Genomic DNA, 14,916 nt, shown 5'->3' on the forward strand with positions numbered 1-14,916 from the left:
ATAAAAATAATGTAATGTAAATATTTTAACAATATATGAATAACATGAAATATATGATTTAATTCAATGCTGTGAAAATTATTATGTATTAATTATCTACTTAACATAATAATACTAATTAATAAATGACATAAAAAAATAAAATGTATACATTGTGTTTAATATAATAAATAGTCTGATTAAACATAAATGAAGACACATAAATGCACATTTGGTGGAATTTCTATAAACTCTTAAAGGGACAGTTCACCCAAAAATGAAAAACTGTCATCATTTACTCTCACTGTAAGCGTTATAGATGTGCAACGACATGAAGGTGAGAAATGAATGACAGAATATTAATTGAACTAACCCTTGAACTTTGTGATTGAAAGATAAACTGCACAATTACTGCGGTAATCTCTAATAACTGCAGTGAGATCACACAGTGTTATACACTGATATTAAAAGATGACTGATGATGATGATGATGATGATAGATTCTGTCTTGAACGAGAGAAGTGAGGAAGATCTCACCAGTTTGGCCATCTCCTTCCTCCTCCTCTCCTCCCGTCTCTCCTCCTCTCTCCTCTGAATCTCCGCCAGGATCTCGTTTTGCTGTGGAAGAGAAACACTGAGATGAAGTTTACTGAAGCACACCGAGACAGAGATAGAGCTGAGTGCGCAGCAGGAAGTGATGTACGGTCTGCTCTTCCTGTCTGCGGCGCTGATCCATCTTCTGCTGCTGCTCCAGGGCCAGACGCTCCTGCTGCCGCCGCTGGTTCTTCAGCATCTCCTCGTGGAAGGAGCTGGAGGGAGGAACGTTGTGCTCCGTCAGAAAACACTGAACACAGTCCGCCAGCTCAAAGATCATCACCTGACAGAGCAGATACCACCTGATCAGATGCTGTTGTGACATCAGAACTGTGTTTGATCAATGCAAAGCGTCCTTCATTCCTCACCTCTCCGCATCGCGCTCTGGCCAGCTTGTTGAGCTCCGTCTGGAGTTTCTCCAGTTTGTCGTAGGACAGTCCTTTAGCGTTCTTCAGCTCCAGCTCTGGAGGCCTGACATCACATGACACCAAACACAAAACACAGATTTATCACGAGCGCTCTTCTTCATGAGCATTTGAGCGTGTGGTTAAAAACTAGCCCAGAGCGCCATCTGCTGTTAAAAACTAAATTTAGAATCGATTTGCGATGCATTCGAAAAACATCAGAAACGATTCAAGAATCGCGATGCATTGATAATTTTCATCTGAGTGAAAATTAAAAAGTGCAATAAATACAAAAAATAAAAACCTGAAAAGATGCATTATTTTACTTTTGTATTATTCATGTGTATTTGGTACTATTTCATGAAAAGGTGCAATAACTAAAAGATCTAAAAAATAATAATAATAAAATCGAAATAAAACACTGGAAAAAGATGTGTACTCGCAGTCAGTGTTCATTTCATTGATGAATATTTTGTCGTCATAATTTTCATCAACAACATTTTTTCACGGACGAAAATGAAATTATGACTAAATAAAAATGTGTTTTGAATGACTAAAACTATGACTAAAATACTCTAAATTTCGTCAATGAAAAAAAACGAGACGAAAATGTGTGGAAGACGCGCACATATACAACTATATAGACATTTAAAAGCAAAAACTAAAAGACAAACACAAAACATTACTAAAAATTAATGCATTACAATGTAACTAAATTAGACTTTAGTCGACTAAATCTACTGTAGATTTAAAATCTTATGATATTTAGTCGACTAAAACTAAAACAATTTCCGATGACTAAAATATGACTAAAATATGAAAGTAAATAAAAATTTGCTGTCAAAATTAACACTGCTTGCTGGTATTATTTCATCTGCGTGAATAAGCAAAAGTGCCAAAAAGTAAACAATAATAATAATTAAAATTTTTAATTTGTGTATTAGGTACTGTTTTAACTGCATGAAAATAAAAATAAATAAATACATAAAAAAAAAAATGTATATTATATATATATAAATAAAATGCACACTAAAAAAGATGCATTATTTTACTTGTGCATTATTCATTGGTACTCCATGTGAAAATGAAAAAGTGCAATAAATAAATAATCTAAAAATAAAAATAAAACACTAAAAAAGATGCATTGTTTTATTTGTGCATTATTCGTCTGTTTTTTGTAGCATTTCATTTGTGTGACAATGAAAAAGTGACAAAAATAAATAATAAAAAAAAAAAAATCCATGCATTATTTTATTTGTGTATTATTCATGTGTATTTGGTACTATTTCATGAAAAAGTGCAAAAACTAAAACATCTAATTAAAAAAAAAAAAAAAAATCTAAATAAAACACTAGAAAAAGATGCAGTTTTATTTTTGCATTATTTGTGTGTACTTGCTTGTTCCATTTCATCTGCGTGAAAAAGAAAAAGTGCCAAAAAATGAATAATAATTAAATAACTAACTAAAAGAGATGCTTTTTTTATTTGTGGATTATTTATTTTTGTATATTTGTATATTTGTATATATATATATATATATATATATATATATATATATATATATATATATATATATATATATATATATATATATATATATAAAAAAATACTAAAAGATGCATTATTTTACTTGCGCATTATTCATTGGTACTATTTGTGTGAAAATCCGTGTGAAAATGAAAAAGTGTAATAAATAAATAATCTAAAAAAATATATAAAATAAACACTAAAAAAGATTTATAAAAAATGATACGCTACATGCTAAAATTGTCATTGTTGTATTCATTTGTATTTGGTAGCATTTCATTTGTGTGAAAATGAAAAACTAAAACTAATAAAGATGGATTATTTTATTTGTGCATTATTTGTGTGTATTTGGTACTATTTCATCTGTGTGTAAATAAAAAAATCATTTTAAAATTAAAATAAAAAATGCATTATTTTATTTGTGTATTAGTTACTATTTTAAAAAGATGCGATAAATAAATATTCTTTTAAAAATTGAAAAAAAAAAACTCACTAGAAAAAGATGCATCGTTGTATTAGTTTACTAATAACGAATCAATGTGTCAAAAATATATCGAAACATCTTTTTTTTAATAATTGTACGATTGTTAAGGACAGATTGTGTGATTATGTTGAAATCGGTGTCTTTTGGACGACAAAAACACTGAATTTGTGTGTAATAATGTGTTGATTGCAGCCAAATTTGACATACACGAATGCAGATTTGTTAAAGTTTCTCCATGTTCTGAGGCACTTTTTAAATCCTTAAAACAGCTAAAAGTGAGGAAGCTCTCTGAATTACTTTTGCTTTTCATGTTTTGTTTGTTATGATGAGGTGTGACTCGAGACACTCACACATCAGGGTAGGTCGCAGGACATTTGACCTGCAGGTCCACCGAGACGAAACTCGCCTGTCCGAACCCGAGTCCCTTCGGCCGCAGGAACAGGTACACCTCAGGAGGACGCCTGACCTGCAGATGACATCAGCACACACGCATCACTTCCTGGACAGGACCACGGTGAGGGCAGAATCCAGGCATAAAAATGATCAAACTTACTGTATAATGCAGAATCTCATACATAAGTGAATAAAGTGTAACAACAACCCGCCAAAATAAAAGTCTGGTTTAAGAAACTGTGACAGAGTTATTATACTAAAAGCAGTACTATACAATTATTAAAATATATACATATTAATTAAACTATTAATTAGTTTCATGTTTCAGTGAATTATTTACGTGACGCATGTCAAAACACTGAGCTAATTAACATACGGCACGCCCACTTTAACGCATATCTGAGCACTTCTGGTCAGAAAGTTTCTGTTTGTGGAACAAGAAACTTTATAAGACCCGCGAACTGACCACGTGCTCTTAAAGACACAAAATACTGGCCAGACGATATAAAGGAGCACCTTCCATGGATCTTCTGCTCGGATGTCCGTGAAATCCTCTCCGAATATGGACGCCAGCGCCTCGAGCTCGTTCTCCTGCTGCAGAGAGTAATCATTCATCCTGCATTATGAGCTCGTCACTTCCGCCTCACTCCTGAACACCATCGCCGATCCAAACACGCGCTGAAAAACACATATAAAACTTCTCATGTGGAGGCATGTAATCATAACAGGCGTCGCGTGGCAGCGTCACGGCCCCGCGTCGCTCTGATGACGTGTAAGCGCGGGCTGCAGTGCGTCATCGAGCCGCTGGGAGGCGCTGCTGCTCTTACTTTACAAACTGTATCTCACATGTCGATTTTATTTGAGGAGAGTACAGCCAACGTCACTACTGCTTTTTATATTTTATATCAGCTTACATAAATATTATTAACTATACATTTGTTAAATATATTATAATCATTATTAAGCTAAAAGAAATGTAAGCATGTTAAACATAAAAATATTATATTTGAGGAGAGTGCCAAAATCTTTACTGCTGTTTATATTTATTATTTAAATATTGGTTTATTTAATATTATATATTTTATTTAAAATTTTAATATATGATATTTTATTTTTTATTTATTTAAATAATAAATAAATATTATTTTGTTATTGTTTACTATATTTTACTACATTTACAATAAAATTGTAATATATTGTATTTTACTATAAAATATTCAATAAAATTGAATAAAATAAAAGCATATTCAATTATTATATATAATTTATATATAAATATAATCAACTGTAATATATAAATTATATATATATTACTAATATATATTTAATATTATATATTACATTTTATTTATGTATATTAAATAAATTATGTTTATAAATTATAAATATATAATTATATAAATGTATAAATAATTTATTTAAAATATTTATTTATTTATTTAAATAAATATTTTATTATTGTTTACTAATATTTTTACTAAATTTATTATAATCACATTCTCTATGGGATAAAATTGGATAAAATAAAAGCAAAATATAAACAAATTAAATTATTAAATTTTATATACATATATATATATATATATATATATATATATTATATATTATATATTATATATGAATATGAATATATATATTCAATTATTAAATATTAAATTGTATATATATATATATATATATATATATTAAATGAACTATATATTTATAAATTATAAATATGCTTTTAAATAAATTATAAATATATAACTATAAATGTATAAATATATAATTTATTTAAATAAATAAATTATACATTATAATATATAATATTTTATTTAAAATGTTTATTTTTATTTATTTTTATTTTTGTTTACTATATTCACATTCACTATGGGATAGAATTGGATAAAAATTCTATTATATATATATATATATATATATATATATATATATATATATATATATATATATATATATATATATATGATGTATAAATATATGATGTATTTAAATAAATTATAAATATATAACTATATAAATGTATAAATATATCCTTTATTTAAATAAATAAATTATATATTATAATATATAATATTTTATTTAAAACATTTATTTAAATAAATATTTTATTATTGTTTACTAAATTAACTATAATCACATTCACTTTAGTATAAAATTGGATAAAATAACAGCAGAATATAAACATATTCAATTATTAAATATTAAATTATATATATATACATATATAAACCCTTCTTTATTGTTTAATATCTTTATATTCTGCTTTTATTTTATCTGTTTCTGTGATTAAACATATATTTTTGTCTTGATGAGGTAACAATGTACATCATTCTTCATGATTTGTATTAATAATTGACTCAATGAGGATTTGAACACTGACTGATATTTGCTGTTGTGTGAGACTATAGTGTAATATGACCATATTAATTTTCTGACAGTAAAGCGCTTCACTGCTCTCTGATGAAACGGATGATCATTAAATCACGTGTTTCGTGTTGATTGGTGGAGCGGCGGTCATCATGACGGCCTGAGGAATCTGGACGCTCCTCTATATGCAGACAGAGCAGAACGCTATTAATAGTCAAACTCTCAAGCAGTGGCAATGTGACGGAGGAACGAACCCCCACAACCAGCTGTGACATGAAGTGACAGAACAGACGCCCTCCATCACTCCCTCTTTCTCAATCACTCGTTCATCTGTGAGGTTCAGTCTGAAACAGAGACGAATGTCAGTGTTTATTGTTGCATTACAGTTTATTTGTTTTAATTCACGCAGTTACACGTTTATATTTAACAATAGATAGATAGATGTGGTGTACCCCAGGGCTCTGTCTTAGGTCTTGTCTTATTTTCCCTCTATCTTCTTCCTTTAGCCAGGATCTTTCGTAAACATCACATTTTATATCATCTTTATGCAAACGATATACAGCTTTACCTTCAACTGAAACCAGGTGACAACATATCTCATATTTTCTCCAATTAAATGTTGGTTTTGGACGGATCCTCTCAGAATGTCTGATGGGAATCTGGCTCTTAAATTTGAAAAAACAAATGAATTCAGTCTTGTTTATCTGACCTTCAGCTGGTCCAAAATGCTGCGGCCGACTTTAACAGGGACTAGAAAGGGAAATTATCACTCCTGATTGGATTGGCTTCCTATTGAGTTTAGAATTCAGATTAAGGTTCAATTGTTTGTGTAGTTTGTGTAAGTCTTCAAATTTTAGATGTTCACTAAGATTATTCTATTATATGTTGAATCCAACAATAATATTTAAAATATCAGTAAGATTAATATATAAAAAATCATCATTTATTGGGTACTTTCAATAGGGAGGCTGTCCTGAACCCTGACCATAAATTTCAACTTGTGAAAACGATATTGAAATAATTTTTGCAAATTTTTTTTGTGGTTTTTTTTTTTTTTTTGTGCAATATTTCTGATTTTTTTTTTTAAAGTTAAGTTAAAAAATTATTTTATATTTTATTTTTTAAATCATGAAACTTTATGTAAAAAAAAAAAAATTCATGTCACTACCGAAACAGTGTGTTTTAGTCTGATTTTAACACACTTCTACATTTCTGACCAGGAAATATTCCTCTCACAGCAGATAGATCATCATTCTGAGTTAAATGTGTTCAAAAGTCTGAAAATCTGTGTGTAACTTTAAAGAACGTCACTAAAAAAACACCTTTTTCTGCAATTAAACACACTTTTATGGGTGTTATTCAATAAAATGTAGTTTTTATGTGTGTAAAACTGTTCAGAACTGTGCAGATTATCATCTCTGAGCGGCTCAAAAGTGTCTAAAATTGTCACAACCGAAACATGTGGTGAAGTTTCAGTAGTGACATCATTGTTTTTTGTGTGTTTTTCGGTAAAATTTATTTTTTTCTGTGCATATCTGCCTCAAAAGTATGTAAAATTGTCACTGGCGAAACTTCAGCACGTTTCAGTAGTGATTAAAGTGAACACATAATTATTTATTTGGGGGAAATAAACAAAATTTTAGTACAGTTATGCAAATCATTACAATTTTAGTATGTTTTATTATGCGAATCATTAGTATGCGAGTTAAATTGTGTCATGTGATGTGGTCACTAATGAATCCTTCACTTTGAAATCAGTTTGATACACTTTGTGACTTTTACAAAGAAAGACTGAATTCAAAATACAACAAATCTCATTAATTACACTTGAAATATTGATAAAATTGTAATTGTTATTGATTTACCTGTGAAAACTGTTTAAAAAAATATATTTATAAGGAAGATGTGAACAAAATCTCAATCGGTCAATGTGACCCTTCTGATTAAATTATTGATTATTGTGTTTCGGTAGTGACAAATTTGGGGAGAGGAAAAATATTCCAAAACTTTCTGAAAATACAATATGAGAATTAACTGCACAATTACTAGAAATGAATATTATACAATTTGCATACATACAAAATGTATCTATGTGTTTTTTATTGTCTTTTGTTTTTAATCTGTTTGATGTTTGTATTTTACTCTTGTGCATCGCCTTTGGTCGAATGAAATGTGCAATAAAAATAAAATAAATAGATAGATCTGTGAATGTAAATTCCTTTCTGAATGTCTGAATTTCCACACTAGTTCTATTTCAGTTCTAGCGGAGTTAATGACATGGACGAGTTTGGAAATGTGTCTCAGAAAGATGATTTGCGACTCCCAGACGTCCATATGTTGCCATAGTAAGGGAGAATTTCCTAATGGGGCGCTGAGGATCAGGATCTTATGAATCACACCAATGGGAGGTCCGGACACAGACGCTCGGCCGGCCTCACGTTCATAACACCTGATGAGAACCATGACCCTAAAAGGAGAGGGCTAAGCCAATCAGAGCGCAGCTACTACTACAGCCCAGCCAATCGGGGCGCTGCTAAGGGAGAGAGGGCCAGGCTGCTGTTACCCCTCAGCTGTTAACCACATTTAGGGTTCGAGCCCACACATGCCAGCACCCACTGACATATACAGTATTCATCCTGGAGAGAGCGAGGAGCCTCTAAGATGTTGCTAAAACGAGAGACCCTAGTTACGGTTGGTTGACATCTTTAGGCAGCCTGTGTTCGAAAAAGGCTGAATAATCACAATTATATCAAGAGACTGCTGACTATAAGCTGTTTCCAACAGAAGCCCCACACAAAATTACTCAGAAATGCATAAAAATATTTAAATATTATCCCTCACAAATGCATAAGCAAAAGTTTAAATCAAAAACCCACCCTGCTTTTATCCAATGAAGAAAGTGAGAACCACATAAAAGTATGAAAGCATAAAGCATGCTGCGGTACAACAACATGCACATTACACATTTTTATTTAATATATATGCATATGCAAATGTTGCCTTGCAAACATGTCAAATAATAATCAAATATCTGACATGTCAAGTCCACGTTTAAGACGCAGATGATTGGCACTCAGCCCGCTATTTCTAAGGAAGCCTTTCTTAATTTTAGGGAGGCCGATCCAACCGGGGGGATCAGATTCACGGGTGGAGGAGAGGGTTATTTTCTCTTTTTTTATTTTTTCTCGGCTGCACTTATTTGGGCTTGTGTGAACCCGACGCTCCGCCCCGGCCCCCAGGGGCCGCTCTTATTTAAAGGGGCTCCTCACCTTGTCTCTCTGTCCCAGTGGAAGCATCAGTCTTGTGATAACAACTTGGTGAGTCCTGCGAGAAGCTACTGCATCTGATATTTCTTTAGATCTTTCTTGTACTAGTTAGACTCTGTGAACGGATAACAGCTTGACGACTTTCGGCGGAGCAGATAATCTTAAGATTCTTAGCTTCTACTTTTGACTTGATAGTATGTTTTTTCATGCAATACTGAAGCATCACAGTGCATGAATGAAGCTCGGCAGGTGACGGCGACAGCTGCGAAAGTGAGAGGACTTCTCTTAAACTGGTCGAGCCCTAAATAGAGCGCCTGTCCTGCAGTTAAACTCTAGCCTTTCTTTGGCATTACTGAAAGTCTTGAGCAGATATGATTTCACTAACCCTTTCGGGGGCAGGAGAGACGAAGCACATGTCGCTGGTAGATTCAGACGAGTTTGATTAATATTTAACAATTGTAGTTTTGCATGTACGTTGAGAAGATTTAGACAAAGTCATATAGTGTAGAACATCATGGTACTTGTATGATTGTTGGCTCTGTCTCTGACGGTGTGACGCTTCCTTCACAGACCAACCAGAAAACCAACCATGTGCGACGACGAGGAGACTACCGCCCTTGTGTGCGACAACGGCTCTGGCTTGGTCAAGGCTGGATTTGCCGGAGATGACGCTCCCCGTGCTGTCTTCCCCTCCATTGTTGGAAGGCCCCGTCACCAGGTGCGAACACATCTGCAAAACAATACAGGGGAAATCCTCTCCTGTGCATGAACTGTAGTGTTTTAATTAATATGGTCCAGTTAAGGCAAGACACCACAGATATTTCACCGGCTGATTGATTACTTTAAGAATTGCAAACATATTTTTGCAAGGTTTTTTTTTAAATATGCAAATAATTGCATTGTCTAATTTAAATATGCATTTTCAAATGCATTCTTTAATATATACAAATTTGCATAAATTCCCAATTACATTAATTGCAAAATTTTTTTTGCATTTTTTGCAAGTTTTTTGAGATGCTGTTTAAATATGCAAATGATTGCATTGTCTAATTAAATTTGCATTTTCAAATGCATTGCCTAATTAAATAATCATTGCCAAATGCATTCTCTTATATCTACCAATTTGCATAAATTCCCAATTAATTGCAAAAAAAATTACTTTTCTTATGTTTTTAAATGTTTAAATATGAAAATGATTGCTTTATATAAATAAATAGGCATTGCCAAATAGATTCTCTTATATATATACTAATTTGCATAAATCACCAATTATTTACATTAAGAATTGCAAACTTTTTTGTGCATATTTGCACATTTTTTAAATGCTGTTTAGATATGCACATGTTTGCATTGTATAATTAAATAAGCATTTTTAAATGCATTGCCTAATTAAATATGCATTGCCAAATGCATTCTCTTATATATACCAATTTGTATAAATTCCCTATTTTTTGTTTGACTTTGTTGACATATTATAAGTTCTGGATTTCTATTTTCATCACTCCATGGATTAGAAAATAATACATTTTCACCATGTTTTTAGGTGTAAAATGTTGTATAAATCAGGCGAATAATAGAATAATCAGAATATAGATATGAATAAAAGTGTAAAGTTTGGTGTGTGTGAAGCTGCTGAAGTGGAGATTTCTGAACACTCGCTTTCTTTCCACTAGTTATGAAAAACCAAATCTCTCTCAAACTGACCAGTGCGTGAAAAAGCACCGTTTTTGCCTGTAGTGTCAGTTTATTATCCTCACATCTGTGCTCACTAAGCCCGCGTCTCTCTCCCTCAGGGTGTGATGGTCGGTATGGGTCAGAAGGACAGCTACGTAGGTGATGAGGCTCAGAGCAAGAGAGGTATCTTGACCCTGAAGTACCCCATTGAGCACGGCATCATCACTAACTGGGACGACATGGAGAAGGTGCGAATTCACAGTAACATTCACTTAATAATCAAATGCATTAGAGCAGTGTGATTAACATGACTGTTCTCTTCAGATCTGGCACCACACCTTCTACAATGAGCTGCGTGTGGCACCCGAGGAGCACCCAACCCTGCTCACCGAAGCCCCTCTCAACCCCAAGGCCAACAGGGAGAAGATGACTCAGGTACTGATGAAGACTTCTTCACACATGAGAGTCTCGTTCTCCCTCACAGAGCTCATAACAACTTCTGTCTTTGCTCTTGCAGATCATGTTTGAGACCTTCAACGTCCCTGCCATGTATGTGGCCATCCAGGCTGTGCTGTCCCTGTACGCCTCCGGCCGTACCACCGGTTAGTCATTATGACCAACACTCTTAAACAACAAGTCGAGATAAGCCGACCGCTGCTGTTCTACTAATGAGCGAAATCAGTATTACGCACACTCTCTGAGTAAAAAGGTACAAAAGCTGTAACTAGGGCGGTAACTTTTCAAAAGTTACCATATTTACCCCTAAAAAGGTGCATATTAGCATCTTAAAGGTACATATTAATACCAAAAAGCACATATTAATGCCTAAATGGTACATATTAGTACCTTTTGAAAGGGTATCGCCCCAGTGACAGATTTTGTACCATATGAACTGTGTTGGAATCATATCAGAAGATTCCCATTGATGTTACTTTATTACTAGCCGATTTATTTTAGTAATGTTTTTGTGCGTTTTGTCATATTTTTTTAAAAAATGTCTCTATATTTTTTAAAAGACTTTTTAGTTAGTTTAGTCATTCAAGTTGACAGCTAGCTGAAATTAAATACTTTTTTAAATATTTAAAACAACAATTATTTATTTATTTATTTTTAATGGTTTTAGTTAACAATAACAACCCTGATTCTCATTAGAATCGTTTCCAAATTATGATGGAAATTCCAATTGGAATCCTGTATAGATTTATTAGCATTTCCTTTAGATTATTTATTTATTTATGAATAGGGCTGTATAATTTATCAAACAATCCAAGCTAGCGAAAATATGTTCTAAGAACGTTCGCTAAAGTTCACATGAAAACGTTATTTCTGAACGTTTCTATTCGTTCAAGTCATTTAGTGTTTTAAAAACGTTATTTCTGAACGTTTAAATTCAGTGTTTTAAAAACGTTATTTCTGAACATTTCAACGCGTTCAAAACATTCAGTGTTTTAAAAACGTTATTTCTTGGGTATGCGAACGTTAGGGGAACGTTCCATTTTATCATCCTTCACACATTATGTGAACGTTACTTAACGTTTAAATACGTTAGAACGTCCAACTAAAACATTTCAGAAAAAAAAACACTCCATGAACGATGTATAAATAACGTTTTGAGAACATTTGGACGTTTAATGAGCGTTGAAAAGACGCTCTCTCGGCATGGTTGAAAAATAGTTCCAAAATTAAACGTATCTGAATGCACTTTTAGTAAATGTTATTTTTGTTGTTTGCTGGGTTATTAAACACCAGATAACTCTGTAGGAACGTTTGTTCACAACTTTGCCCTGTCAGCACGCTGATATCATAAAAGCTGTCTGCATTGTGTAAGATTAGCGGAACGCTCCGGCTGACAGGTGTGGACAGGTGCTAATTTACGGTCTGACCGCGTGCTGCCCTCTGCAGGTATCGTGCTGGACGCTGGTGACGGTGTGACCCACAACGTCCCAGTCTATGAGGGTTACGCTCTGCCCCACGCCATCATGCGTCTGGATCTGGCCGGTCGCGATCTGACTGACTATCTCATGAAGATCCTGACTGAGAGAGGCTACTCTTTCGTTACAACCGGTGAGTGCCGGTAAACTTTCGGCAGACTTTGTATCCAAGAGTCCCTGAAGTAACACAACTCTCCTCTCCGCAGCTGAGCGTGAGATCGTGCGCGACATCAAGGAGAAGCTCTGCTATGTGGCTCTGGACTTCGAGAACGAGATGGCCACCGCCGCCTCCTCCTCCTCCCTGGAGAAGAGCTACGAGTTGCCCGACGGTCAGGTGATCACCATCGGTAACGAGCGTTTCCGCTGCCCCGAGACCCTCTTCCAGCCTTCCTTCATTGGTGCGTTTCATCCGGATGCTCTTCAATTCATTCTTCCAGTTGTGTTGTGATTGAAAACTCAACTTTCCTCTCTCACTTCAGGTATGGAGTCTGCTGGTATCCATGAGACCGCCTACAACAGCATCATGAAGTGCGACATTGACATCCGTAAGGATCTGTACGCCAACAACGTCTTGTCCGGCGGTACCACCATGTACCCTGGTATTGCTGACCGTATGCAGAAGGAGATCACTGCTCTGGCCCCCAGCACCATGAAAATCAAGGTGAGCGAAACATATATAAATCAGCTTAACATTTAATTGAAAAAAAAAAAACAAGTTGTGAAACTTTACAAGTAATGAATTAACTTTAACTTCACACTGAGTTAAAAATAACCAAAGTTAGGTTGAAAATGGACAGTGGGTTATTTTAACCTAGTAGTTGTGTTAAATACAGCTCGCTTAAAATGAAGCCAAAACTGTTTGGAAAATACAATTTATTAATATGTTTAATAAATAATCAAAAGGTGAACATAATTTAATACATGTTTATTATTATGCTTCTAGTAATTATGTGTCTTTTTTGTGTTTTTAAGCCAGCCATATAGTATTTTTTAAACAATAGTTGAGTTAAATAAAACTACCCAAAAGGTTGGGTCAAATATTTAACTGAAACGCTGGGTTTGTGAAGCCGCCAATGTCCTAAAATGGCGCTGACATCTTGATTCGCGACCTGGGTTCGCGCTCTTTCATGGCTTTTCCCGCCCACACACTCCAGCAGAATCTACTGCAGAACAACTCATTATGTCGATGTTAAAAATAATCAGTTGTGGAAATGAAGAAATTAAAGTTAAAACGCCAATGTTTCCCGAAAAAAAAAAAGCGTTATTCTTCTTCATTTGAGGTTTATTGGCGGTTAAATAAAATAAAAAGTCAGTTGGCACCTCAGTGACTGCTTTCCTCAGAGGAGCTGTCAATCATGACGCCACACCCCCGTTTCTATAGAATCAAATAACTAAAACAAAAACTATTTTTCAGAAAAAAAAACACTTGAACTTAAATCAGTGATAATATTTGAAGTGTAATTTAATTATTTAGTTTGTCTCACATACCATTAAATTACATGAAGAGGGCGGGGTTTATGAGCTATACTGGGACCAACCACCTGGCGGCGACGCTTTGACTTCACTTTTCAAGACTTGTGCTTTTGTTTGTGCATATTTAACCCAACTTGGGTTGTTTTTAACCCAACATTTTTTAGAGTGTTTAATGTAGTTAACTAGCAGGGTTTGTTTTTTTAATATGCTGCATCTGTTGTTGCACAACATGTTTGAAATAACATGTTTCTCCATCTCTCTCTCTAGATCATTGCTCCTCCCGAGCGTAAGTACTCCGTCTGGATCGGTGGCTCCATCTTGGCTTCCCTGTCCACCTTCCAGCAGATGTGGATCACCAAGCAGGAGTACGACGAGGCAGGCCCATCCATTGTCCACAGGAAGTGCTTCTAAACCAACAACAATCTCTCAGTCTCAGCCGTACATTTGTACTGTCTCTTTTACTGTATATACATGTAATGTTGTAATAAAAACAGATAACTGATAATAAACAACAGCGTATTGAGTGATCACTTGCCTGCACAAACACAAAATGCAATACAAAAAAAATTAAGTGGTATTGTGATGATAAAAACATGCTATATTGAATAATAATTGCATACAACACATTTACATGGTACTCTAGGGTTCTTAAAAGAATATCACAGTATATTTTCTAAACTTAAAAAAATATAAAATGCACTGTATGACGTCAAAAATGCAAAAAAACAGTACATATAAAAATTTTAAATATATATATTTGAATCTCCAGATCCTCTGAAAACATATGGGCAATTATCTAGCACTAGTACTGACTTGTTTTGCAA

General features: G+C 33.7%; 2 protein-coding genes across 6 annotated transcripts in view; one reads left to right on the forward strand and one right to left on the reverse strand.

Annotated features, from left to right (window-relative positions):
• eif2ak4 (eukaryotic translation initiation factor 2 alpha kinase 4) overlaps window positions 1-6,077 on the reverse strand; it is a 49,442-nt gene extending 43,365 nt beyond the window's left edge. For 2 of the 5 annotated variants that reach the window (XM_067366670.1, XM_067366668.1), the window contains exons 1-5: window positions 3,898-4,311; window positions 3,339-3,454; window positions 942-1,044; window positions 683-856; window positions 517-597 (exon numbers count right to left, since the gene is read on the reverse strand). In XM_067366670.1, coding sequence (XP_067222771.1) covers window positions 517-597; window positions 683-856; window positions 942-1,044; window positions 3,339-3,454; window positions 3,898-3,996 — 573 coding nt within the window. In that variant the 5' untranslated portion in view covers window positions 3,997-4,311. Of the gene's footprint in view, window positions 1-516; window positions 598-682; window positions 857-941; window positions 1,045-3,338; window positions 3,455-3,897; window positions 4,313-6,002 lie in introns of those variants that run through there. The other 3 variants (XM_067366669.1, XR_010892481.1, XM_067366671.1) reach the window with 3 other exon arrangements.
• A 2,854-nt stretch (window positions 6,078-8,931) lies between these two features.
• Window positions 8,932-14,604, forward strand: actc1b (actin alpha cardiac muscle 1b). Its single transcript, XM_067366672.1, has 9 exons — window positions 8,932-9,065; window positions 9,585-9,732; window positions 10,808-10,936; window positions 11,013-11,123; window positions 11,206-11,290; window positions 12,591-12,752; window positions 12,826-13,017; window positions 13,099-13,280; window positions 14,360-14,604. Exons 2-9 carry the CDS (start codon window positions 9,604-9,606, stop codon window positions 14,501-14,503), a joined length of 1,134 nt encoding a protein of 377 aa, XP_067222773.1. The 5' UTR covers window positions 8,932-9,065; window positions 9,585-9,603; the 3' UTR covers window positions 14,504-14,604.
• The last annotated feature ends 312 nt before the right edge of the window (window positions 14,605-14,916 follow it).

The sequence above is a fragment of the Chanodichthys erythropterus genome, chromosome 18 (assembly GCF_024489055.1).
Source record: "Chanodichthys erythropterus isolate Z2021 chromosome 18, ASM2448905v1, whole genome shotgun sequence".
Classification (NCBI taxonomy): domain Eukaryota; kingdom Metazoa; phylum Chordata; class Actinopteri; order Cypriniformes; family Xenocyprididae; genus Chanodichthys; species Chanodichthys erythropterus.